This window comes from Osmerus eperlanus, chromosome 8 (assembly GCF_963692335.1).
Source record: "Osmerus eperlanus chromosome 8, fOsmEpe2.1, whole genome shotgun sequence".
Lineage (NCBI taxonomy): Eukaryota > Metazoa > Chordata > Actinopteri > Osmeriformes > Osmeridae > Osmerus > Osmerus eperlanus.
In genome coordinates this window covers 14,099,020-14,126,938 of record NC_085025.1, presented here as the reverse complement: position 1 = coordinate 14,126,938, position 27,919 = coordinate 14,099,020, and the positions used below count along the sequence as shown (strand labels likewise).

General features: G+C 44.9%; 5 protein-coding genes across 10 annotated transcripts in view; 2 read left to right on the top strand and 3 right to left on the bottom strand.

Annotated features, from left to right (window-relative positions):
• The window catches only part of LOC134024909 (caspase-1-like), a 94,882-nt gene that overhangs the window by 6,203 nt on the left and 60,760 nt on the right, over positions 1 to 27,919 (bottom strand). The window lies entirely within an intron of this gene.
• Positions 1,841 to 9,178, top strand: LOC134025231 (uncharacterized). Its single transcript, XM_062468128.1, has 3 exons — positions 1,841 to 2,662; positions 3,228 to 3,312; positions 8,856 to 9,178. Exons 1-3 carry the CDS (start codon positions 2,216 to 2,218, stop codon positions 9,176 to 9,178), a joined length of 855 nt encoding a protein of 284 aa, XP_062324112.1. The 5' UTR covers positions 1,841 to 2,215.
• On the bottom strand, positions 9,522 to 11,251 carry LOC134025318 (12-(S)-hydroxy-5,8,10,14-eicosatetraenoic acid receptor-like). Its single transcript, XM_062468286.1, has one exon. The coding sequence runs from the start codon at positions 11,063 to 11,065 to the stop codon at positions 10,022 to 10,024; it is 1,044 nt and encodes a 347-aa protein (XP_062324270.1). The 5' UTR covers positions 11,066 to 11,251; the 3' UTR covers positions 9,522 to 10,021.
• si:ch211-140l13.3 (centromere protein J) lies at positions 11,491 to 21,795 on the top strand. 6 transcript variants are annotated; one of them, XM_062468251.1, is made up of 14 exons: positions 11,491 to 13,234; positions 13,494 to 13,593; positions 13,961 to 15,116; positions 15,286 to 15,510; positions 16,272 to 16,359; positions 16,597 to 16,678; positions 18,220 to 18,435; positions 18,678 to 18,806; positions 20,113 to 20,155; positions 20,291 to 20,472; positions 20,572 to 20,712; positions 20,837 to 20,921; positions 21,022 to 21,142; positions 21,286 to 21,795. In XM_062468251.1, exons 1-14 carry the CDS (start codon positions 13,077 to 13,079, stop codon positions 21,470 to 21,472), a joined length of 2,913 nt encoding a protein of 970 aa, XP_062324235.1. In that variant the 5' UTR covers positions 11,491 to 13,076; the 3' UTR covers positions 21,473 to 21,795. The 6 variants fall into 6 exon arrangements, with proteins under 6 accessions (XP_062324235.1, XP_062324234.1, XP_062324232.1 ...); XM_062468250.1 differs by having other exon boundaries at positions 16,597 to 16,708; positions 18,678 to 18,797; positions 20,116 to 20,155; XM_062468248.1 differs by having other exon boundaries at positions 16,597 to 16,708; positions 20,116 to 20,155.
• On the bottom strand, positions 22,299 to 24,187 carry ttll2 (tubulin tyrosine ligase-like family, member 2; the record flags this gene model as incomplete). Its single annotated transcript, XM_062468127.1, has 1 exon — positions 22,299 to 24,187. A coding segment is annotated over exon 1 (1,875 nt), but the record flags the coding sequence as incomplete, so codon positions are not given.

Here is a 27,919-nt window from a genome sequence, read left to right as displayed (position 1 = left end):
CTGTCTTGACATAGTTGTCTATTGCAGATGCACTGGCTGCAGTCACATCCACAAACACAGGCCTGGTTTCAGAGCCGGCTCTGGCCCACCTATCTCCTCCCTGGCCTGGCTGCCAACATTTCATGTTTCCCACCCGATTGATGTTGTCCGAGTCAGAAAGGACTGTCCTAATCACTGTGCTCGATCCATTTATGCCTCCTAAATATATTTTTATTTTTGGCCCATACGATAAATTGATTGACTTGATCCCCCATCAGATCCTCTACACAACTAATACCATTTTCTTTAAATCAACATGATTCAATGACTGTTAGATTTGAGGAATTGACTCTGATGGGTGCTAAACAACACATTATCCAATCGGCTCGTATTTACACTGAATCAGGAACATAGCAAAGTAATCTGGATGAGCAGTCAGTCTCCAGAATCACACCAAGTCTTACCTGAGGAGAGGAGGGCGCCCAGTAGGATAGCTGTTCTGGACAGTTCCATGATGAGCACTGATGAGCAGTTAACAGGCTCACTCACAGCCTGGGATTTGGCCACTTTTAGTCGAGTCAGTAAGACAAATACGATGGATTCCAGTCATCGGTCAATCATTGTCCCGGTATGAAGATGAGCACAGGTCAAAACCATGTTTGTCAACTCGTGGGCAGGGCAGTCTCTTCTGTGAGAGAAATGGCCGGGTGGTAGGTAATCTGAAGCATCTCTAACTTTTAAAATGGTTTTGTGTTTTATGAAGTCAGTGCTGTTGGTAGTATGGTGATAAGAGCAGAAGAGGAGATGGGGAATGGAAAAATACCATACTTAGGCCAGTGATGTCCTTCACCGTACAATGGATCGTTTTTTAATGAAATCTTTTACAGCTTTATCAAAATGTTTGCAGTAGCGGTTCTGTCTTCTGTAATGACTGATATTATAAGTTATGTCAAGACACTATCGGAATCAATTTGACATTAGACCGTGTGCGTGCCTTTTGTAAATAAATAATAAGCAAAACAATTGAGTAATAAGTTTGAACGGAACTAAAAGCTACAGCTTAAATAAACAGTTTGTGTTTCGTTTTGATTCTGACAGCAAATGGGTGTGTGATCCGTCTAAAATCAATAGGAATGGTTTATCATCAACTTTTGCAGGGCAAGCTCCTACACTTACAAATAAAACACAACTCCAAAAAGTGATGACCTTTTACATTTAGTCATTTAGCAGACGCTCTTATCCAGAGCGACATTCCCCCGAGGCAAGTAGGGTGAAGTGCCTTGCCCAAGGACACAACGTCAGTTGGCATGACCGGGAATCGAACTGGCAACTAGCCCGATTCCCTCACCGCTCAGCCACCGCTCAGCCACCTGACTCCCTTTTGACACCTATATGCACTCTGTTGCATTGCTTAGAGACTGTTTTCATTAAGATGTGGACAGGACTTTCATTTTAGACATTTAATCAATGTAGGCATTTTCAGTAATTATAAAACTGACTTTGCACTTCGTAACCGACCCAATTAAGCCGGTTAAAAGAGCAACCCTTTGGCGCTGAAAGGGATCTGTTGTGGCGCCATACGCACAAAAAGAGATCAACCACTCGAGTGCACTTGAATCGTGGCACAAAATAATATTTTTTACTCCACATGAAAATGAACCATCTGACACCCTCATACATCTGGTAGACCAACAGCAACATAGATGCTATTTTAACACAGGCAGGTATTAAAACAAAAAAACTGTTTGCATTTTTATTGGCAAAAAATGTAGTTCCCGTTGAGCCTAATGTTTACAGTAACTGTAGCCAGTGGCGACAGATAAAACATCAGTTTAGCTCCACTGCTCAATACACGCCGCTGAAGAAGCAGAAAACAAGACGGTTAGTATTAAGCTCTTTTAAAATATCGCAGGTTTTTCTATAACTTTGTAAATATGTCAGATTATGTAAATACAATATGTTTTCATGCAACAGTCTTCAGTGAATGAAACAGACGTTCATGATGTGTAGGTCTAGTAAGCTGTTACTGAATAAACACTTTCTACGTAGGCTAAAGCAACATGTCCAGTTTTAATGTTGACTATGTTCTGTTCTTCTTGCCACCTGGCAGAGACCACATACGTCACTATGTAAAGAGCACATTATAAAAAATAGCACATTGCTATGGCACGGAGAACCTGTGGGTGCAACCTTACAGGGAGGATTTTCTGAGACATCCTTCTGCATTACTGGTATAATGTCAGCTGAGATTTCAATGGACAACAACTGCCAGAAGAAATGGTTGTTAGTTCCAGCCTCGGGTACTAATCTGGAGGGCAGACAGTTGGAGGAGGAGAGGAGGGCAGAACCGCACCCATCTGCTGGGGTTCCTGATCCACAGAGATCTGGAGGAACCCACGCCACAGAGAACCAAAGTATCCACCACGACCCAAGGGATCTTGGCTCCAGCCCTCTCTCCCTAGCCCAACTAGTTGTACCAGGCTCTTCAGCCCAGCCAGCCAGTCCTACTGGCCCTAGTCCGCATGGTTCAGCCCAGCCACCCAGGCCTACTGACCCTGGTCCGCACGGTTCAGCCCAGCTGCCCAGTCCCGTCATCCAGGCCCTGTTGGAGTCTTCTGTCTCAGATAGAGACTCATCTCAACAGGCTTTACATCAGGCCCTGCTCGTCAGAGCTTTGCAACAGGTCAGTCACTGTTTCTTCCACTACCACAATGGCTCTTCATTTACATTTACATTTAGTCATTTAGCAGACGCTCTTATCCAGAGCGACTTACAGTAAGTACAGGGACATTCCCCCGAGGCAAGTAGGGTGAAGTGCCTTGCCCAAGGACACAACGTCAGTTGGCATGACCGGGAATCGAACTGGCAACCTTCGGATTACTAGTCCGACTCCCTCACCGCTCAGCCACCTGACTCTTCCCAACCACTAGAGGGCAGTAAAACACCTGCAATCGAGGAATGAAGGCACGCGCTGATATAATATTAGATCTCTGCAGACTGGATTTTTGGTTAAAGGTAAAAGTAAAAAATGCATGCATGTAGTTGGGATATGTGTGTACATGTGTTTGTGCCTAGAAGTAGAAATGATGTTCATACTGACAACATGTGTGTTAGGGATTATTTGTGGTAGTTGTGATGTATGTGTAGTAGTGATATCTACCGTAGAGAAGTACAGGTACCGGTATGTGTGTATTAGTCATGCGTCTCTAGTACTGGTATGTAGGAACAGTGTGTGTGTGTCCTTACAGGGCCCCAGCCCCCAGGACCAGCTGGCTCTGCAGTTCCACAGACTCCTCCAGGAGCAGTCCAGACTGCTCTCTCTCCTGGGACCAGGTGGGTGCTGTACCATCTCCATGGATCTCCAAACGTCTCGGTGTTAGACCAAGAGGGAGGGGGGCCGAGGAGGGGGGCGGGGGGCACGTATTTTAGCCTTACCGCAGAAGAGGTGCTCTCAAACGTCCTTGACCACACTTGTAGACTGTAGAAGTTAGGCTAGACAACTGCAGGGTATCCAAGCTGGAGGCGTCTGCAGTGAAACACTGCAGCTTAGATACTCTTAACCAGTGGAGGGAGGAGGAGGTGTATGGAAGTGCTTCCAGCCTATATGCCTCCCCTGGCCTGTATTATAGATAGGCCCTAAACAGCAGTGCATTGAGATGAGGTGCTGGGAAATAAGCGAGCTCAATGTCACGGATCACAGCCACAGAACACAACACCCAATATATGTGCTGTTTGTTGGCTTTCAATGCAGGGAAGTTGGATGTTTGTTGGTACAGCATTTAGAAGCATTTCCCTTTGTTTGAAATGCTAATTAGATGTAAACTCTCTTCCTCTGTGCTTCATTTTAAAGTTCCTTCCAGGAAGATTTTCCCATGGTCTTGTGTGTGTGTGAGAAAAATAACCATTGAGGTTTTCAGATTTGAAAGAGATTAACTTTTCTCTGAGTCCAAAGCTGCTTAGCTCGGCTTCTGACGAGGGCAGCTTCTCCACACAGGGCTATATCGCATTTTGCGTTGTTACTGACAATGATCGCTACCAGTGAGCTTTTTATGAATGAGCGATTTTCCACTAAATAAATGTCAAGCTTGTTTTGGGGGCATATTCAGTTAGCAGATGGTACTGTTTGAATCGCGATTCCATCTTCTACTGCCGGGTAACGTCGTAGAATAATCTTCAAAGGGGGTTCTTTATTCATGAATGAATGCAATGAGTAGGCTACATGCCTGAAAATATCACGAGAAGGGAAAAACTTAAAATGACGTTTAAGTCATAGAGATTAGGTCAATTTTTACACCGGTCTGCCAAATTTATTCGTTGATTCAACGATGAGGCTGCCTCTTGCAGGGGAAATGAGAAGACATCTATTTCATTCTACACTTCACTCGTATTTTCAGTTGTAAATGAGCAGCAGCAAAAAAAAAAATGCTTTTAAATCTATTTAATCTTTATAAATAATAAGGATGCATTTTCATATAAAATATACAGAAATCAGTTGTAAAAATGTCATTCAAAAACGGACCCATGTGCAACCGACGCAAGCAAGCACACCCTACAATTTCCCCAGAAATTGTACCCTCTCTAGTTGTACTTGTAATCACTTGTCTATCATGCAAATATGCTCATTAGAATATGACATGGCCAAAACATGTATCAGGCACCAGTATTCCTGGTTTAGGAGGAATACAAAGGAGTAGGGGAGACTGGGGACAGGCGCAACAAGGGGCAGTTGCAACAAGTCTTATTCCTCCAATCAGAAACATGCTAGAGTGATGACACTCATACTGCACATGCACAGTTAGATCCCTCCCACTACCAAGAAGAAAGAAGACACATTCGAGATCTGCTGCTGCATTCATTGACAAAACTTGTTTTGGAGGTATGAAAGTAAATTTTTTCATTAAGTTTATTTTTGTCATACTGTCCTGACCGTTTGTATGAATTAATCAAAATGTACTTAGTTTAGATTATTGTTTTGTTGACTTCGAAGTGACATGGTTAGCATGTGTCAATGTCAGTGTGGCTAGCTAGCACATTATGTTTTGTCATGGCTGCTTGATTGGGGACGGTTGCAACAAGTTGTTGCAACTGTCCCCTAGCTAAGCAGCAATATCAAAACAGACCACACAACAGTATTTCTCAACATAAACAAGTCATTTAGTTTGTTTTCAGTATGCCAAGAGTGAGGAAGAGGGTGACTAACAGAGGGGTTCCCCTCAATATTTTGGAACGAGCATCAAATATAATCAGGGATGAGGGCAGGTCAGTCAGGGCAGTGGCCAAGGACTTTGCCATCTGTCACACCACGTTATACAGATTCCATAAAAAAGAGAGAACCTTACAGCCCAGGGATCAAATAAGCTACCAAGAGCAGGGTACTGGACCAGCAGAAAAGTGTTCTCAGAGGACCAAGAGAGGAAACTCAGAGAGTATTTAAAAAGAGCAGCTGACTTATACTATGGGTTAAATCCCAAAGAGGTAAGATAAATATGCGAGGAAAAACACATTTTAACAAGAGAATTATGTAGCCTATATAAGAGAGTGAAAGACAGAGAATCAGTTTTAAAACAGTTGCAGTTTTGTACAATAAATACATGTTTAATAAAAGTTTGTTGCATTGCAAATTGTTCAATTCTTGCCTGTGAAATATGGAGAGATTGAATAGCATCTGTAACACCTGCACACTGAATCTATGTAGGCCTATGTTCTACACATGAACAAAACTCAATAACTGTTATTTGATAAATATGACAAAATAAATAAATAATACAATAATATTATTGTATAAATAAATAATACGATAATATTATAGTAACACAGTTATTATTTTCAGAATTCTATGCTCATTGAGACAAAAAGCTAAAGTTAATTAGTGAAACTTAAGGTACTTTTAACATGTTGCAACTGCCCCTGATTGTTGTTGCAACTGTCCCCTGGGTTGGGGTCAGTTGCAACATCTGGCTTCTTCCATTCAAATGAATACTGTGAACGATATGTCATATGTAATCATATTTAAATGGTATGGGTAATTAGCAGACAGATGCAAGTTTGATATATACAAATTTGGTTGGTCTAGTCCAAATAGTCTCTGAGAAACTGAGAGAAATGTAAAAAGTGTTGCGACTGTCCCCAGTCTCCCCTAATGGTCATTTTAAGGACCTGACGGCCGCCATTTTGAAAATGGGTCCTTTGTTGGAGTCAAACTTTGGTCAACTTTTAGGATGTTTGTAAGACCTCTGATACGACATCTGATACTACTGTAAACCACTGAGAAACCTATTGTTAGATTTTGGGGGGGGTCAGTCCATATTTGCAGCTGACAAGTGGGGCCTTGACAGGGAGAGAGGCCAGTAACAGCAGGTTTGAACAGAAAAATACTGTTGGATTTCTTGAACTCAAACCTGAGGGAGACAAAAATGACATACTGTATGCTCATACAGTACTCATTTGGTTTGATTGTGTCATTGTGGTAGCTCAGCAGATTTTGAGAGGCGATTTAACAGGCAACCGACTGACTGTTGAGCAATTGCGCAATCAAATGTATCAGACAAACATATGTATAGAGCACATTTCACAAATAGGAGTGTTAGGCAAAGTGCTGCACAGATGAATGTGATCACCAATATCATGACACACTATAAACTTAAAGCACTATACACATGACAAGACAACTGATGGAAGTATTCATAAAAGATTCATAGGCCACAAAAAAGAGACAATATGGGTCGAGCACAAAACTGTCATCCTATTACAACTCTCTTCACACTGGCAGAGACATGAAGGAGATGCGTAAAGTCTTCTGACTGGGGGGGTAAGAAATTATCCCAAATCTCTTAATCTCAAATAGTTTAAGGAGCATTTAATGTCTTTCGCAAATAGTAACCCGACTCAGCACCAACTTTTTGGTTTTTGAGGGCCGCTCTAAATGCACACGATTGGTTTGAGGTTTATGGTGTACCGATCTTATACTTATCTTCTGTCCTTCTAGAACTGCAGCATGGTTGTTTAGGTTGTTTATCAGATCAGTGGGATGCAGATTTGTGATACCACAATCAGTTATCTGTGTTATAGAAGCAGCGTTTCAGGCTTGGGTAAGTACAGAACATCAGTGGTTGGTCATAGACAGTAGCTGGGGTTTTTTGTGGCTGTACTAGGAGGTCCAGATGGCTGTTGCAGGATCTTTAAATGTGGCTTCACGATAGCAGTTTTGCACATTTGCATGTCTTAGTTCCACTCCCACGTCCGTCCATCTGACTACATATAATAATGGTTTGACGGTTAGAGCCATCGAATTATCTCGGAAGGATCATGCTTAAAGGTAATACGGATAGAGCTCAGCATGGAACTGACATCAGTTCTGATGCAGTTTGTCACATGAGAGAAGAAGAGAAGGTGCATAGTGATTGGCTGAACTTGTTAAAAGCCTGGATATGAGGGCTGTGAGTTAGTTTTCTGCACTTGAGGCTAAATAGGGAAGGTGCAATCATTCAAAATGACAGTAAGTATCAAGCCCTACCCTACAAATACATTTAGTCATTTAGCAGACGCTCTTATCCAGAGCGATTTACAATAAGTACAGGGACATTCCCCCGAGGCAAGTAGGGTGAAGTGCCTTGCCCAAGGACACAACGTCAGTTTGCATGACCGGGAATCGAACTGGCAACCTTTGGATTACTAGCCCGATTCCCTCACCGCTCAGCCACCTGACTCCAACAGTACTTGAATAAAATGTATGTCTCTATTAAGTCATATGTCTTAATGGGGTAGAGACTCAGACAGGTTGTTGACAGACAAGTTCCCCTAGAAAGATACTCTGAAATCAAGGCCAAGTCTGAGATCACTGACAAAAAATGGGAAACAAAATATTTCCACCAAGGGGATTTACTACTCAAAGTAAATGGCAGGTGGCCAAGTAACTCAGAACACCACAGAGAACTCATTACATCACAATGATGAATGTTTCTCAGGCCTCTGGTCTTCAACCAAAGTCCATATGAACCAGTCGTACAGTAATACATTGAGCTTCAGTGCACTCATATGGCCATACAGAACTGTGCCTCTTACAATGATTGTAACTTAGTATAAGGTCTACTGCTACATAACTACTTATACCGGTAGACTGCTTCTCACCCCCTTCATCCTTCATGTACAGTAGCTATGCTCAAATTATGCCTTTGACTATCACATTTATGATTGGGACCTCTATGGTGTCCTTGTGCCTTCAACTGGCTCTGGTGGAGGCGGCTCTTCACTGTGTTGCTCATCCCAACATATCTCTTTTTCTCCCTGTGAGATTTAGTTTAGTTTTGATTGTTTCTTTGTCTAATTAAAAGGGTTTACCGTAAGTTCAATCTCTGTAGTTGACTAATATAGTCATTATGACATTAATGATGTAATTAATATTTGTGTAGCCAAGTATGGCTATACAAATATTATTTCATTTGATCATTCTATCCCGCAGAATAAAAAAACAACTGGTATTTATAGCACAGTTTTTATTGAAGTATCATTATTTAACAATATGTACACATTGAAAATATACAAAAATGCTTCACAGTAATAAAGGCTTTAGTACATGAGGTAATTTCTTTCTCGGTTAGATATAAGATGACAGTTTCATCGTGCTCATTATTAATATATGGACACTACTACTTAATCATATTGCATGATTGAAGTTGAACGTGTGTGGCTAGATTCATGGGAGCTATTGCTGTTTTGCTTCCACCTAAATTCATATTGACACTTAAGTGGTACAAGATTTTAAAGTGCCCTGGTCTTGGCCTTTTTTTTGGCCTGGAGCCTTGTTTTGATGTACACTGTGTACTACAGAATGGAATGTTACAATTCATAACCTTTTCTCTGATGTTTTCTCCTCTCAGGTCTGCCTTTCCCCCCTTCTCTCTCTACCCAATGGTTTGGCTCAGCTGCACCGGCACTGACAACTTCTGGAGTGGACTGTACCATAGAACTTGGGAATTATTCAGGGAGGGGAACGTCTGTTGCTGTCATCCCTTCCAGTGGGGAAGATCTAGCTTCTCTAGGTTTGTCCCTTGGTGCTCCAGCTGGCCTCCCCCCTGCCAATCTCCAGGGAACCAGGAACCCGTCCTCCCACACGTTCCCCTCCTCGGTTGAGACTCTGGGACCAGAGGTGTATCCTGTCCCAACACGCCCAACCCAAGGTAAGAAAGCTACACCTCAATAAGTTCACACAGCTGGGCTGACAAGCCTGTTTCTCTAACATTGTATCTTAACAGACAAACTTTATGGAGGGACAAGAAATTTAAAATCATGTTTGTCTGTAATGGCATCATTAACATTCAGGGGGGACAGATGTACGTAATGGAGTTGCAAATGAAATATATTTACATTACTGGTATTTCATGTTATTGACTGACAAACAAGCACCTCAAGCGACCACAGAACTGCCCTCAGTAAAACCTGACTTGCATGACAAATGCCCTACGTTTAATCCAGACAGTTACTAACCACTCAGTCATACTGAGCAGTAATGTAATGTAACACACACAGGGGTGTGTAAACATGACTGGTTACTGTACGGTTTATCAGTGGTGAATCACGACATCTGCACACAACAACACAGACATGTCACCATGCAGCCTAAGCGAACAGCTGAAATGACCATATTCTGTACAAATACGTTTTATAGCCTTCTAAACAACCAATAGTTGTTTGAACTTGTCTTGGTATTGCAAGTGCCCTGAGCTCTGAAGCAAATGCAAAAGCTGGAAGCATAACCACCAGCATACATTTAGTTATCCCTCGTCTAATGCAGCAAATAACTCTTACGTCTTCTACTGGAGCTGAAGGGTTCTTGTTCAGACTTCCTTTGGTAGAATCTAATATTGTTGCGTTTGCTACATGCTCAGGCGGCACTATGACAACCAGAGGTCTGATGAAAAAAACAATGACGACCAATGTTACGCAAGCATTAAAATGATTGGCTAACTGTACATCCTTTTTTTTTTTTACTTCCTTTCCCCAAATAGTCATATAGATGAGAACAGTCTTTTCCCCCGGGGCTTGGCTAGTATGCCGTATTTACATTATCGCGTTTGGGATTTGTGTTTGCTGTGGAGGTGCTGTTCTCGAGGGGGTGTTCGTGTTTCTTCAGAATACAGGGAAAGTAATTGCCCAGGTAAATGTTTTTGAACTTGGTGCTGCAGAAGCAGTAGACCAAGGGGTCCAGCAGACAGTCGATGAAGGACAGGACCATGAGGCCGTCGAACACCTGCGCCGCTGCGTCCTCGGAGAGCTCCTTCCACTCCTGAACCCGGGCCACCAGCAGAACGATCCTGGCCACGGTGCAGGGCAGGAAGCAAACAGAGAACAACACCATGACCGAGGAGACCAGGAACATGGCTCTCCTCAGCTTGGTCTTGTCCCCCACCGTCTTCCTCTTCAGGCGGTTGACAATGTGCACCGTGCAGTACAGCAGGATCATGAAGGGGATCAAGATCTGAGTGAAGAACACCACCTCCCTCAGACTGTCCACCACGTCCTTCACCACGGCGTCGTCCCGATTCTCCGTGGCGTCGTAGCTCTTGTGGCTGTTGCAGCACTCGAAGGTCTTCAGCATGGTGGGGATGGTCAGAGGGAGCAGCAGGAGCCAGATCAGGATGGAGATGTGAGGAGACCTCTTCAGGGCTTTCAGGAGGTTCTTCCTCCCAGGATGCACCACGTTGAAGTAGCGGTCGATGGAGGTGACGGTGAGGAAGGCGATGCTGGCTCCTCGGTTGAGGAAGAGCATGAAGAGCATGGCTTTGCAGACCACGTCGTTCTCACTGCGTCTCTCACCGTGGATGAAGTTGTAGGCCTTCACAGGCAGGCAGAACAACAGCAGGATGTCGGCCAGGACCAGGTTAAACAGAAACACATTGTTGGTGTTGGTTTTCCAGAACTTGAGCTTGACGATGAAGAGGTGGAGGATTGAGATGTTCAGTGGGATAGCCAGCAGGAAGATGATGATCATCACAGCTGCGTAGAAGCTATAGAGGCCCCGGCTAGTGGTCTCACAGTCCTCTGAAGCGTGGTATTTCACGGTCGGTGAGATTAGCAGGTCAGCCTCCATGCCTGAGCTTGTAAAAGACAATCCTTCACGACAATGAAATCACTGCAGTTTCGAGCTGAACCTCAAAAGCGGTTTGGTTTGGAAACCAAGGAAAGATACGGGGAGTCTCTAGCCACACCAGATGAGACGAGCTCTTGTAACTCCCGAAGAGGACTCCGGAGATTTCTGCGTTTGCATGTGAAGGCAAACTCCAAGGCTTGTGTGTTTGCTTGGTGAATTTGAGACTTGAATCACAGCACACCCTCCCTCCTTCCTCCTCCCCTTCAACACGTTGCACGCAGTCAGCTCTGTTCTGTGGTTTGTTTAGCCCCTCCCTGACCCTGAGGAGGGGAGTTACTACTGACTGAACAGGACTAGCATGCTGCTGAGAGGGACAGAGAGAGAAGGGGGGAGGGGGGGGTGGACGAAGGGGGCAGGAGAGAAAACATTATGGAAACGTTTCACCTTCTCACAAAATATAATTCCCTCAGGATTTGGAGCAGGGAGGGGTGTCCCCCTCCTCCATCCTGTGGTATCTCTCCAGGGAGTATCTCTCCTGAGAAAGACAGATTTTATGCTGGAGAGTCGTTGCCATAAAATGAATTTTGAGTTTTGATTGATGAAACTTAAAGAGAGTTTAGTATGAGAGACTGCCAGACTGGCTGGGAATCCAGAAACTTCTGCATACAGCAGGAATGATAGCTATGTTAAGAAGTTGTATAAGACTGTCAACAGGGACAGAGTATATCCTGGGGAATATGCTAGATATTAACAAGCAGAGGCAACATGGTCTAAAGGGTTTTTGGGGTCAAATTGTTTTCTAAAGTAAATAAAGCCACCAGTTGGAATGTTGTGTTTTAAAGGCAGATATTTCTTTGTAGTATAGCCTCCAAGCTAGAATAGATGTCATATTGTACAGTGCAGAGGCTCGTTCAGACTTGTCTCTGTACGCTGACTGACTCAAAGGAATGTCTCCAGTCAAGCAGAGGATATACCATGTTTCAGCTTTCAATGACACTAGTCATAAACACCAATGAGGGTTATTAGGATATGTTACAGTCAATTGCTGCTCATAAAAGTCACCAGATAAATGTCCACATCAATTATTTAAATAATTTCTATCTTAACAATGGATTCCCATAATCCAATTAACTGACATAAAGAGAATGCACAGAGAATACATTTGGATTGTATCCAGCCGTTCCAGTGAGGGCAGTTCCATCAAACAGACAGTGGAAATCCAATGGGGTTTCACACAGACTCATTTGAAAATACTTCATTTGAGAAATGGTACATGGAACCTCCACCCACGGCAAACTCCAGCAAACACCCGTCGAACACAACCAAAAGTGTCTCAACCACAGTAACAACAACCCCTTTCTTAAACCACAGGATGTCAACAGCTCCAGAATCCTCTCTTCGAAAGATGCAGACGTGATTTGGGACCACACCATAGGCTGTTTGTTCTTTACTTGTTTTTTTTTACCCTGAACACTCTTTTTGGTTTGATTGTAGATGTTTAAGTTGGTGTGTGTGTTAGACAAGATGAGACAATCACAGTGAGACACACCAATCCTATCCCCCAGTCTCCAATCCCCCTGGTGCTCACATTGTAGACCTGCAGGTTAGACAAGGCACCTCCAAAGGATAATAATTAAGCTGGAGTGACTATATCTTCGATCCATTCTAGTTCTTTCCAGTTGATCTGACTAAGACAACACTCTCTGTCTCCAAACAACGCTGCCCGGTGCTGACGTAGACGTGTGTTGGCTCACACCTACCTTCTGGCACTGTTATGTTACTCATTCATTTCCCAACATCTGCTCCACAAGCCCTCGATTCCCCAAGTGCACCATCAATGTTTTGGAGAATGTTATTCTTATCTTGAAAAATGACTAAATGAATCATTATGGTTGTCTTAGGATTTCTATTGAATTTCTTCCACAGACAGCTGTGACATCATTTGATAATCACACATGCTCACACACACACACACACATGCACACAACACAAACAACACCCTAACAGCCTGATGGTAATTGTGTGTATCTGTCATTTAGACAGTTCAGGACAGGATGTGGCCAGACGGAGAACCCTGTCCCCAATCAAAGAGGACCGGAGGGAGGAGGGGGAGGGCCCTGTCAGCCCCTTTGGTATACGGAGGCCGTCGCTTACAAACATGGAGGACAGGTACTAAAGCCTTTGTTAATGACCACGTACCAATCTGCTAGCACAAAAGGTAGCTATATCTATCTAGTACACAGGTGTGACTAATGGAGTTTGAGTAACTCGCATTCCTACTGACCCATATTTGCTGAGTGTCACTGAGTGTTGACAATCTGCAAACAAGGGCTACGAGCACAGCAGAGACCAGGTACTGCTAAGCACTGCTCTAGATGGCTGCTACATTTGTGCAGTATGCAACTGGACCATGATACCTGTGCTCCAGACCCATCCGGCCCGCGGTGAAGGAGAGGGAGAGGACGTTTGAGGACTTCCTGGAGGAGCAGCTGAAGGTGGATGAAGATGTCAGGCTAAGAGAGAAACAGGTACTAGCAAAGCCAATCACAGGGCAGTTTGGTATGCAATAGTTACAGCAGGCCAATCCCAGAGCAGTATGACATCAGCTAGGGGCTACTTACATTTAGTCAATACAGAAAGGATTACCATGTTCTACATTACTACATAGTGTACTACGTTTGTTTCTTGCACTGAAAATGGTTGTGAGGCTGAAACCGGCAACTTTTTAATCCTACTTTGTCGTAATGTGTGGTGTTGCCGTGTATCTCCTTATGTAGTGAGCCCACCCATTTAGTCATGTAATCCAGGTGTTGTATTGGGTCAGATGAAAATGCTGCAGTGCCCTCTTTCTGTCTCTCTGTCTCTCTCTCGCTGTTTCTCTCTCTCTCCATCCAGGACCTGCAGGAAGCCAAGGGAATGGCGAGGGGGCGGTACTTCCTGCGCAAAGGGGAGGGAGTGTCCAGAATGGAGCGAAGCAAGCACAACGTCCAGAGGAGGGCCTCCCTGTCCCAGGTGCCCAGAAGGAAGTTCACCTCTGGCGGGTTGCAGCGGCGTTCCTCGGCCCCTTCCATGTTCGACCTCCCCCTCACCTCCACGGCCAATTTACCTGCCACGCCCCATCCCCCAGCCCAGAATCAGTCTCAAGAGAGGACAGCCCGATATGTAGCACAAGAGATGAAACACAGGGTTAAACAGCCAGATGTTGCTATAGCAACAGCTAACGGGCATCGTAATAAACAGAAGGATAAACAAACAGTGGTAGATCACCAAGAAAGGAGAGCAATGGTGAGACAAATGTCACAAAGCACAGCCAATGAGAACGCTGGAACTCTTTTATGCTCCTCTGACAGAAATGCCAGGGGTCCGAGAGGGATCAGCGTGTCGCGGAGGGCACGGCTGGCGCGGTCATCGTGCTCGACATCTGCCGAGCGAGAGGAAGAGGGGGGGTCGCAGGGTCAGACTCTGCCCACTGTGAGGCGAGAATCTGTCCATAAACAAGCTGACTTGAAGGAGCCACAGCTGGTTCAGCATTCTAAAATCTCCCCCACGTCTCCTCCCAACATCTTAGTTCCCCCTAGGGTCAAGTCCTCGGAGGAAGGAGTTGGTTTTAAGACGGTCGACGACCGCATAGTGAGAGTCGTCGGGTCTGGGGCCGCAGAGGGTCGTCCGAGGAGCGGCTCTCGAACCAGCCACAGGGAGGTGACTAGCTCAGCTCCGAGAGCATGGCAGGCGGTCAGAGGTCATCCCAGGACCAGAGCAGAGAGTCTCCACTCTTCAAGTGGTCCCTCCTCCAGCGACAAAGAGGCGGAGGGTGAGGGGGGGGTGGAGGAGATCCCCTCCCCCAATGCCCACCAGCTTCCCTCCCCTCCGTCTCCTCCCCCTCACGCTGGGCCCGAGGACCGTGGCCTGGACCTGTCGGAGGGGGACTATGCCAGCGACGCCCCCAGTGACGGCGGGGAGGGTCAGCTGACCAGCCAATTGCAGACTCCGAACCAGGGACCTGCCGGTCTCCCCCTCTCCTCCTCCCTGTCCTCCAGCTCCGGCAGCGATGGTGAGATTTATCACCTTTATTTACACAATCGGGAGATTCCAAAAATCAAAACAATAGAAGGGGAACATACACAAGTGCCTGAAAGATTGAAAAACAAGAGAAAAATAAAGGATAAAAGGAAGGAAGAAAGTAAACAAACGATGCTGTGTTTCTTTTCCACCCCCCTCAGAGCTTAGGGACGTCCTCTGGTCTGAGACGGCATCACAGGACCCTCACACACTGTCAGCCTGGGGAACCTCTCCTCTGAGAACCCTGCCAGGGAACCGTCGCAGACCCACCAGGAGAGGGACCGAGCGTCTGTCTTCCTCAGAGCTCACGAGGCACGTTGACCCTGAAGGAACGTCAAGAGCCAAAGACAGAGGAAAGAACCGCCCTCTCCAAGTGTTCCAACATGGTCAGTGGGCTATCTGTTGTATAAGAATACAACTGAATATAGGCGGGACAGTAGAATGCAACAGTAGAATCAGTCTACAATGTGTGTTTTGCTCTCTGCCTCACCCAGATGTAGAGTAGTGAAGTATAAAATCTGTCATCAAAATATTGATTACACTAATATGAAATGAGAGATTCTCGTAATTGTTACCATAGCGTAAAGCCAAGCAATGGATTTTCTAATAGATGGTCATAAAATGTTGCAGAATCATTTAGTTTGGTCCAAACTAAATTATGGATGAATGTTTATTACAGTTTGGCGATGCCAACAGATATCTATTCTATTATCAAACCTTTCGATTTATTGTAAAATGACAGCTGTAACATGACAGCTGTAATATGACAGTGCCTCAGTCACGCATACTCTGCTGTGCTCCCAGCTGGGTGATAGGTGTGGATAATTCTGGAGAAATCCAAGGAGGCAGGTCAGAGCCATGTTCAGTCGATTGAGATTTTGTATCTAAAAAGGTGCCTAAACGTTTTATGAACTCCTGACCTAATAATATGTTAGACACATGGATTTGATGACTGCAAACCTTAGGCTTTAGTCCCAACCAAACTGAAAGCCTTAACTAACCATCTATTGTTTCTATAACCAGACACACAAGATGTGTATGTTGCTTTGGATAAAACTGTCTACTAAACAAATGAATGTAATGTAAATTAAAATAACCAGACACAAAAGACATAATGCCCATATTAACACACACTGTTCGCCCGTAGGAATCAAAAATATGCCAACCCCCTGCAAAGTCACAGCAGATAAATATCATCACCCTCCACAAAAGATGAAAATAGAAGAGAAAACCACGTAAGAAAAAGATTCTGACCACAGGTGAAAAACTGCATGTCTTCGTGAATGCTCGTGACACATTATCTGACCGACCCGCATGGAAACCAGATAAGGATGTTGGTTATACCAGGAAAACTACACCATGATTAAGCAGATTCCTTCTTATCTCTTGGTTTCGTGTCATGCAATTTGCAAACTGTCATGCAAACAGAGCTCATGTACATGACTGTGTGGCGGTGGTGGGGTTTCCCCCAGAGAGCGAGCGGTGCTGAAGAAGAGAGGAGAGAGGGACAGGCACACCAGCCTCGCGTGTCCTGGTTTATCTGGGATGGATCAGGTGAATTCAAGATGGTGGACCGATCAGTTGGTATGTCAGTGTAAACGTGACACGTTTGCTTGTAACTGTAACTGAGGTGGTTGGAAACCGACCACTGTGATAGGGTATCACTGTCCGAATCCTGCCATCAGACCATGAGTCTTCTTGTATAGTATAGGCCTGTTCGGACAAGTTTGGATAAAACCATTAGAGCAGGGGTTTTCAAACTAAAAAATATAATATAGTCCACTACGTACCCCCATCTGATATAGTCATATGGTCCAATAATGTGATACAAACAACATAACAATGACCTAACTATTCGAAACATTTAAAAACTCTTCAGTTTTCACATCAGGCATACAGTGCATAGCGGCTTGTAAAACATTTTTTAAATTAGTCTGCAAGGCAGAACTTCGGCTTTTAATTGGTCATGTGTATTTTGAAATTAACCAATAATTGGGAAATTGCAAAAACAAGACTTCACAATCGGCTGGTATAAACATACAGGAGGAGGGATTAGACCTCTACCAAGTGGTCCTGCACAGCTGTTAGTAACATATTTAAATATGGCTTCTGTTAAAAAACTGAATTTAATATGTAAAATAGCCATGTGTGCACTGAACATTTGTAGTCAGCACGCAATTGAAACAATCATCAATGCATCTGAAGTTTATAGAACAGAGATTACACATCTATTAGATTGCCAAATGATAGTAAATACAATGCATTGTGCGCCATTAGAGATTTGTTTACACGTACCCCAGTTTGAAAACTGATGCATTGAGCGTGCAAGAGAATGTTTGTAATGGCAAATATATATATTTTTAACTGAGGTAAACTTCACATGCCAAAGTTTTATTGAGAAATACAGTTTCACATTACAAGCTGTAAATTACTCATGATTTAATTTCATTTTACAAGCACGTCTGTGTCACAATAGCCCCGCCCTGTTCATATTAGGCGCTAAGTGATAATTCATTCATTTATTTTTTCGCTTACTACATTCATCAAAATGGACTGGTAAAAAATGGGCACTTTAAAGAAATCAAGGGACAGTAGGAGTGAGCCATCTACATCGGCATCTTTAGCAATTAAAAATGTGAAGTTTAACCAGAGTTTGGTGTTGGAGGGGGCTTGACAGGTGTCAAACACTAGAAAGGGGTGCATGCCCCCCCTCTTCTCTATACTGTAAAATAACACAGTTTAGAACTGGTCTCACCAGGATCCTGGGTGGGGGGGGGGTGTTCTAAGGTAATACTGGATAATGTTATATTACTTCATTACTACTACATGTGTCATCACAGTCTGAGTCTTTTCACTATGATGACGACAGGTTGAGGGAAATTACTGTGTGTCACTGTGAAACAGGTGAAATTCACCTGTTCCGGATCATAGGTCTACTTGTGTTGACCTGCCTGCAACAACAGTCATTGGAACTTCCATATGACTAGATATGCAATACGCACACTGTAACTCATGGAAACTGTATTAAACAGACACTGTTTTCAATTCTCTATTAGAAAAGGTCACTGGGACTGTGTGTGTGTGTGTGAGAATAGGACCTCAGAAAGCAGATCCAGGCGCTGCAGGAGCAGTTCCAGAGGAGAGAGTGTGATTGGTCGCAGGCTCACGGTCGCCTGCAGACCCAGCTGGAGACGCTGACCAGGGAGAACCTGGTGCTGAGAGACAGGCTGAATTCCCCAGGACAGCACCCCCTGGTGGCGCGGAGGAGTCAGACCCCCAGCAACACAGCTCACACACAAGCACAGAAAACTGTGAGTTCAGCGCACACGTTACTTAAGTGCATTATAGATGTATGTGTCTATCTGTCTGTCTCTTATACTTATTTCTTAATGTATTTCTCATTCCAGACCCATCAGTTAAGCACAAACTACTATTTGCAATGGCTGAGTGATGAGAGATTGGCTAGACTAAGCAACAGCTCCTTCCTGTGGACATTCTAGAGAACTGATAGGGTGTGTGTTCGTGTGTGTGTTTATCTCATACTACTGGGCAGAGACCACCGTCATCCTCATCCAGGGCTGTGTCAGCCAGATCTGCAGATCTCACCCAAACCAGAAGTGACACGCCTGCCTTCAACAGACCAGCCTATCAGAGGAGAGCAGTGCATTCTGCTGTAAACACGGTTAGTGGGCTTCTAATGGCCCACACACACATTAGACTTAGTATAATTAATGCATTGTTTGTATGAATTCTTGCCTATAGAAGGGTTTTCTTGCCGTCCAACTTGCCCATGGGCATAGATGGCTGTATTTCTGGAACCACAGGGGGAGGGAAATCTAATTAGCACCAAGTTATTCAAGTATATGATAGTCTCTGAAGTGGTCTTTAAGCACCTCAGTAATTATTGATAGGGATTGACAATACCTTGTGTCAGCCTTGGGTCTCTGACTTCATCCATAATTCACACAGTGCAATCAATACGCTCCCTGCCAATACTTAGAGGCTTTCCATGTTCGAGCCTGATTTGACTCTTGTTTCGCTTCCCGGCTCTATAATGTATGGCTCCTTTAGCTTTGACCTGTATCCCTCCCTATGAGGGCTGTTTCCCTCCCTACGAAAAATAGGGCCTCATTAAAAGTGGATGTGCTGCTTTCTCAAGTCCTCTCTGACAGTTGTGTTTTCAGGGAATTACCAACTGGAGAGTGGTGAAGGCTGTTGCTAAAAGACAAAGATACCATGTTCTAGTGGTTCCCAATCCAGTCCTCAGGGCACCCCTGTCCTGCATGTTTTAGATGTTTCCCCTGCTCCAACACGCCTAATTCAAATGAATGGGTCGTTATCCACATAGATATATATAAACACTAGATGTCTCGTCCGCGTTGCCGGACAACAGAGTCGAACGTCCGCACATGGCGGCCATCTTGCGACAGTCAACTCGCTCACCCATAACATTGTGTTGATGCTACATGTACTTTTTAAATTACCATAACTTTCTCAATTTTCAACCGATTTTGAAACGGTTTGGTTTATTATCAACGTCAGAGATGTCGGTATGCCACTGCATACTTATGAATAATTATGTTATTTAAAAAAAAAATAGAATAGAAGTATGCAGTGGCATAACGACATCTTTGACGTTGATAACAAACCAAGTTATGGTCATTTAAAAAGTACATGTAGATTCAACACAATGTTATGGGTGAGCGAGTTGACTGTCGCAAGATGGCCGCCACGTGCGGACGTTCTAGACTCCGCCGTAAGACATCTAGTGTTTATATATGTCTATGGTTATCCAGCACTGCAGAAGCCTGCTTATGACCATTCATTTGAATCAGGTGTGTTTGGAGCAGGGAAACATCTAAAACATGCAGGGCAGGGAGGCCCGAGGACCAGGATTGGGAACACCATCTCTGTGATATGATTGGGATCTTGGCTGAGCTTAGCTACATTAGCTTTTATACGCAACATTCCTCTTGTGTTTGTGTTAGCAGCATCAACACCCTCACAGGGAATGGGGACCAGCCTCCACAAGTAAGTGCAGGTTTCCTGTCCTGTGTATATTTAGTGCATTCTATTCATCCTTGAGAGTATTAGTATTGTATGACAAATGTTGTGGGTGTCCATGATTGCTAATCCTCCATGCTCATGTTTCTTTATCTCCACCAGAGAGACTGGACTCATACTCAGGAAGCTCAGAGGGCACACTGGCTAACTCCCCCCTTGAGACACAGACAGATACACTTGCTAACTCCACCCCTGAAGCACACACTTACACTCACGTCGAGCACACCCCTGGGACACATACAAACATAGACATAAGCGAGGAGATACGCTATGCAAATAGAAAGGTAGGGGTTGAGACATGCCCTATTGTCATGTGAATAAAGGGTGTGATTTCCTTCCCATCCATATAAACCTTGCCTTCTGATTGGTTCCCCTCTCCCCAGATTGAACATATCCTGTCAAATGGCTGCCGAGTAATCACATTCCGGAACGGAACCAAGAAGGAGATCTCTGCTGACAGGAAGTCTGTGACGGTCACCTTCTTCAACGGAGATGTCAAACGCACACTGGCTGATGGGAAAGTAGTACGTCTGTCTGTTAACCTCTCCATCTGTCAGTCTACCGCACTGTATAGGATTCAATAGTTTTACTGAAGCTACGCAATTAGTTGGGTTTATTTGACATTTGCCGATTCCTGTCACACGGCAGGTGTACCACTATGCTGACGCCCAGATGACACACACCACCTACCCTACTGGTCTGGAGGTCTTGCACTTCCCCAATGGCCAGATAGGTAAGGCTCCGTCTCACAACCACCTTCCACTACGCAGGCGTAGATGAATAGATCCTCACGTTATATATTCCCCTGGTGCTCCCATCCCCGTCAACCCCAGAGAAGCACCACCCGGACGGACAGAGGGAGATCGTGTTCCCAGACCAGACCCTCAAGTACCTCCACCCTGACGGGCGAGAGGAGAGCATCTTCCCTGATGGCACGCTGGTCAAGATCTCCCAGTAAGAGCCTCCGGGAAACACCGCCTGCTCAAACCAAGCATACACAACATACTAACCCTAACCAACATACACTAACCCTACCCCCATCAGGTGCATTTGATTTGACACTTCTTAATGGCTCCTCTCTTCTCCGTCCCCCATAGAGGAGTTAAGACGTTGGAGTTCACCAACGGGCAGAGAGAGGTCCACACCTCCCAGTTCAAGAGGAGGGAGTACCCTGACGGGACGGTCAAAACGGTCTACGTTACCGGTCGCCAGGAGACCAAGTTCCCCTCCGGCCGCGTCCGCATTAAGGACAGAGACAGAGCCGTCATCATAGACAGGAAGTGAAGCATGTCCATCATCACAGACAGGAAGTGAAGCATGTCTATCATCACAGACAGGAAGTGAATAATGTCTTTTGTCAGGCTGCTGTTTGTTCTGAGGCTTTTGTGCCAAATGATTGAATGATTCTTACCAATACAAAAGATTCTGTTGGTTATTTATCTGCTGTTAGATGTTTGAGATGATTGCTTTGCATCATATCTTACATGTGTCTTCATGTTTATCATGTAAAGTCTATTTTTCAAAGACAGCGCTTAAAACATTTTTTTCTGATAGAATTGTACCATTTTATATTGTTAATTAAAAACTATTTATACTTCACATATAAACTTTATATAAAGTTTTGTGTAAGTTATGTCTACACTGGTCTACGGCAGATGGGTATTCAGGGGTGAGAGGGTTAGAGTTTTAACCTAAAACTGACCCCTGTTTGTGTGTCAGCAGGAATCTAATTAGGATGACAGATTATTCATGAGGTCAACATGTACGTTCTCTTCTCATCTCACTCTCTCTTTGTAAAACCATGATCACCCTCCAGCACACACACACACCTCAGTCCATTTGACATACAGTATTTTGTCTCGAAAAGGCTGTATACATGGATCCTGACTTTATGTATAGTTGTAATGTTTTTGTCTGTGTACAATGTGGTCTTGGTACTCTTCTCTCAGGACCACAATGGCAAATCAAGCATAAGCTTTAATATAAAAGTTGTTCACAAGTGCAAATATAATCAGTTGGAGATGCAGAATTCCCGAAGCAGGGGTGGGTTCTTAGGCCCCCAAAACAGGTACTCCTCCTCCTCCTGCCTCCCCCCACACACCCCTGGCCCCTCCTCCTCCTTCCTCCTCTTGCTCCTCTCCGCCTGGCTCCGACGCGACGTCAGCTGAGCCGCCAGCTTGCTGACCTCCTGAACGGCTGTCCGGACGTCCAGCCCGTCTCGCGATGCCCTCAGCGTGGCCCGGTTGAAGGGGAAGGTCAGGATAAAGTCCCCCACGCGGCAAGGAGGACGAGGAGCCATGATTCGCTCCTGCCTCTGATTGGCCCAGGGGCTCCTGACTGACAGCTGTCGCCTGGGAGGGATGGCAGGTAGTTTACAGGCTTGGGAGGAGGATGAGGACGAAGAGAAGCCCGCAGCGTGGTGGTGTTGCGGTGTGGCCCGCCGCCGGAGGCTATCGGGTGTCGACGCGTCCGTGTCTCCTGACACGTCTGTAACCTCAGACACGCCTGCGGTCGCCCGATTCCCCGTGACGAGCGACGAGGGCGTCGGACGTGTCCTCCTGTTTCCGGTTACCTCGGCGATAGAGTGAGGATGTGGTGGAAGTATTGGGTGAGGCCCGGCGGTGCCGCTCACCCAGTGGAGGGAGGAGCCGGTCTGATTCAGCTGGGAGGAAGGAGGGAACTTCCTCCTCTGCTCAGTCAGCAGGGCCTGTAAACTGGACTGGCTGTGGCTCCTCTTCTTTGATTGGTGCCGGCAGACAGACTTGGGGAGAGGAAGACCGGGAGCCGGCTGTGATTGGCTGCCCAGGTAACAGGGGCGTTTGTGCTTCTGTCGGAGGTAGCCTCTCTGCCTGAGGCTGTCCTCTGATTGGTAGCCCATCAGATCGATCATGTCGTGGACCAACCCTTTCTTGACGGTGACGTCGGCCTGGCAGTCAGTGGAGAGGGCGGGGCTAAAGTTGACCTCCAGCAGCCAGGGCTTGAGCGCGGCGTCGATCAGGATGTCGAAGCCCAACAGCTCCACGCAGTTGCGGCTGGGTGGGATGGAGGGGGCCACGGTGAGCAGGGTGAGGGTCACAATGCTGTTGATCCTCAGCCACAGGAGCTGCTGGTCGACGCCCTGGCTGTGGAGAAAGCACCGGAACTTGCTCATCGTCCACTTGCAACCCTGGCCCACCCTCTCCTTATCTGTGGTGTAGGAAGGGCCGAACTTGTTGATGCTGGTGTTGGTGAGGTGGGAGAACAGGTTTTCCAGAGACGACAGGCTGTACTTCTCGGTGGCGAAGCGCACCAAGCCCTCCTGGTGCATGTAGACGGTGAGGGGCTGGAAGCTCTTCACGCACACGTACAGCCGCAGGTCGAACTTGTAGCCGGAGATAAGTAGGGGGTCGCTGACGTACCTCTGGACGATCACGGACGAGTTGTAAACCAGGTCTTTGACGTCCTCGAAGATGTAGATCCCCCTGCCTCGGGAGAGATCCACTGGCTTACAGATCCAGTAGCCTGTGGCTCTTCCTCCCTCTCCTCCTCCTCCTCCTCCTCCTCCTCTTCCTTCTCCACATAGGTGATGTTTGGTATACTCTGCCAGGAACCGTGTGTAGTCGTTGGGTAGAATGAACACAGTGGGACTGAAGTCGTAAAGAGTCGAACCAAACGTCCCCCTCATCCTCCTCAGGTTGCGGGCCAGGCAGTCCTTGCGGGTGATGCCCACAGTTTTGGGATGGTGGTTGAGGCGCTGCCAGGGGAGGAGCCTCTTGTAGTCGGAGGCATGGAAGGCAGAGGGGCGCCAGTACAGGTTCCAGTCACCCTCCTGGTGCTCCTGTGAGTTAAACTCCTCCCAGCCACGCTCCAGAAGCACCTCCCGGACCAGCTCAGGGGCGCCATCATGCAGCCGGAAGACCAGCGGTGGGGTGTCCCTAACGCCCTCAGACATTGGCCGGAAAGCACGAGTGGGCAGGTCCACCAGACATGAGGTGACAGTTGTCATTGTTCTTACACTCTGTTGCTATAGGTCCTCAGTCATAACAACAACATGAGGAGGATTATATATCAGGACATTCATGGTCAACATGTAAATTTCATTTTGCCATTTTGTTACTGCCATGGCAAGTTTAGTTGTTTTTAAGGCATTATTTTTAAACACACATTTTAAATAGCTTACATAGTTAGGCTACTATATAGGCTAGTATATAGATACAAAATACATTTTTAAGACAAATACAGCTACTTTATAGATATTCTTAGGGAAACATTTTACACTATGGCTAGTGGATCCCCAGAGATTTTATGCCAAATTGCGGAAAGATTTGTATTGCCCACCTGCAGCTTCTGTGAGTTCTCTCTTCTCTCCGACAGCCGACAGACACCGGAATCTTTCCCGTCACCTGCGTAGCTATGGAGACCCACTGCGCACCACTGATAATTCAGAGATCTACTGCGCGCGAAACTATACTTAGATGGAATATTGATGCTACGTTGTTTGTGCATTTGTGAATTTTTTTTTTAATCATCGATTTAATTTTTTTAATCATAGATTCAGGTTTTGTTATATTACACTTGGTCTTGTACATTTTTATATTAATATCTAAGCGACATACTGCAGGTGTTTGGAAAAAATATTGTGCTGTACAAACTAGACCACAGGCAGGGCCGCCCATAAGGGGGGAAAGGGGGGAAAGCTTTCTGGGGCCCAGCCGTGGTGGGGCCCAGACGCGGTGCCAGCAATAATCATGTTCATCCTAAATATTTTAAGAAATTATAACCAATTTTATTTTGAACTGAAATACTCACCATTACTTAGAAAAAGCAAACATAAACATTGTATTGTTGCTTTAGTAAATTGTAGCCTGTTTCATAATGACCCCCCGCCCCTAAAAATGGTATGAGTCGTTTTTTGTTTAGCGATGTCATTTATTGATCTAAGTTTAAGCTAATACTAATGTCAGAGTAGGCTACATTTCGTTGCTATGCCAGCAACTGTTCAGAAATCGGGATATCAGAAAAGAAAAAAAGGAGAGAGCTAGCAAGGGCATTAGACCCCAAAATAAAAGTAATAAATATTTTTTTCCAGTCAACTACGAAAGATGCTCCTAGACAGGCTGCAGAGACAAGCAGCAGTGGCCACGATGCTAGCCAAGAGGAAGCTAGTTTGAGCAAAGCTGACACTGAGAAAGCGCATGTTCTGCGTTGCTCGTATTTCTCTGAGGATATTCTGCACTTTACCTGTAACTGTGGCAGGAGGAGAAAGGTCCTTCAGTAAACTCAAAATCATAAAAATGACTTGCGCTCCACAATGAATCACCTCAATCACCTGGCAATACTTGCCATTGAGTGTGAAATGGCTAAACAAATTGACTTCAAATACATTATAAAAGACTTTGCATCCAAAAAGACAAGGAAGATGGCTGTATAATAGGCAAAGATGAAGACAGGTAAATTGCATTTTATACTTGAAAATGTGGTGTGAGTGTAGCAGATCTCAGTGTGTCAAATTTGATGTGTGTGTGTGTCTGGCCCGGCGCCACACAAGTTGTTAAAGCCTTTCAGTTTTATTTATTCAACTTTATGTTTAAGTTTTATGTATAAAGATGTATTTGTTTTGCTATAATGTAGCTCCCATCACTGAGTAAGTCTCTCTCAGTTCACATATGTTTTATGTGGGAGAGAGCACACATGCGCATGCGTTAATTAAAGTAAAGCTTTAGGCTACTTTCTTTAAAGACCTATTAGGGGGAGCCCATTCACTGGACCTTTTCAGGGGCCCAGCAATTTCTAGGGGCGGGGGGCGGGCTGGAGGGATATACACATATGCCTCAGACAAATTGGTCATTGTTTTCTAATGTGGAGTTGTGAGCAGAGATTAGTGATGGGCATTCCGGCTCTTTTTCGTGAGCCGGCTCGTATGGCTCAGCTCACTAAAAAGAGCCGGCTCTTTTGGCTCTCCAACGGCTCTTTAAAAAATACATGTTTTAACTATGAATTTGACTATGATAGGTGTGAAAACAATTTGAATTAAATTCTTAAATGAAATCATACTCGACCGTAACCACATATCTTTAAAAATGCATTGATTTGTCATGGCTCTCCTCGGAGTTTTGACTACTCTCTGACTGTGTGTGAGTTGGCTCGGCCCTCCCTCATGCAGGATTGACAGGAACAGAATGTGAGGATGATCGTGTGCGCCTTTAAGCCTACAAGTATTTTTTTGTTGTTCTTTGAATCAGTCAATTATTTTAAATACAATTAAAATTAATTATTTCATAATCATTTAGTTTTTATAGGCTGTATTAATCTATTAAAAATAGAGTCGGCTCTTCAGATATGCGAGCCAGCTCCCGACGTTCACCTTCAAGAGCCGGCTCTTAGAGCCGGATCGTTCGCGAACGACCCATCACTAGCAGAGATGAAATTACGTAAGTGATAATGCCCGACGAGGTGTCCAATATCATCTGATAATGGACGATGTGGAGGCGTGAACCGTCCGACGCGCACCTCGAAGGGCATTATCCCGCTTATACCATGGTCACTTGCCAACGATTTTTTTTTACAAACATTAATTTATGTTTTCAGGCGTTTTGCAAAAGAAATCTAACGTTTTTTAACGTTAGATTTGCTAGTTTTTAAGTTTCAAAAGATTACAAACTCCTGCCCTTTGTCTCACAATGGTTTTACCCACTGCAAATGCAGGTTACAGGTACAGTGGTAATCTGACAGTGGCTAACCTCCAGTAAATAGTTGTACGGGTGTAAAATCAAAGCAAGAATGGTCAAGGTAAAGATAAATGAAATATATATTTTATATCATTGCACATGAATGACATCAATTACAAGGCAAACATGTTACAAAATGAACGTTTTAAATCTTACCTACTCTACCATGGTTATTGTAAATCAGAGGGAGACAGAGTAAGAGGTGAGCAAGGAGAATGAGTAGGACATGTCCGCAGGGCTCTCAAGTTTTGAAGACAGGCAAGAGTGACATTTCCCCTCCCCCAGCCCCCCCCTCAAAATTAATTAATTAATTAATAGCTTTTTACCTGACATCTTTGAAAGGCAGCAATGATTAATGCATCCATGGCCAGGATATAATGATAAAGTATGACATGATTTTAAAAGTGACCTATAACATCGACTATGCAAAACACTTAAATGTATTTAGTGCTAATAAAATTATTAAGCCTATTTTGAAAAATATGTTTATAATGTGACAATATGTCAGTCATCGTGTGATAACGAAAATATGACTAGGCCTACTCAGGGGCGATTCTAGGATCAGACCTTTAGGGGTGCTCAGCCCCCAATGACAATGTGACATGAATACAGTGCCTTGCAAAAGTGCAAAACCCCCTTGCTAATAACAGGCATGCAAACAGGTCAAGGATGAAAAAGGTGAGAAGGATACGGCGAACCCCCGACCCTCTAGGGGGGTCCGGGGGCATGCTCCCCCGGAAGAAAAGAGTTAAACGCATGAATCTGGTGCACTTCGAGAGCAAAATTAAGAGGCTAGATCTATGTAGAATCTGTGCTCTTGTAAACATTGTCATGTTCTTTTAACCATAAAGACATTTTTTGTATAGCATTGGTTCCAGAGCCAGTTGTAAAGTTGGGAAGCACGGGTAAAATGCTGTGTTGGCCACGGCCACGAACGTAGGTTATTTTGGTTTCAAAAAGGTGAAGAGTTTGCATGCCTATAAATCCCTAATTTCACTGGATAGCAATTCATACATTTAGGCCT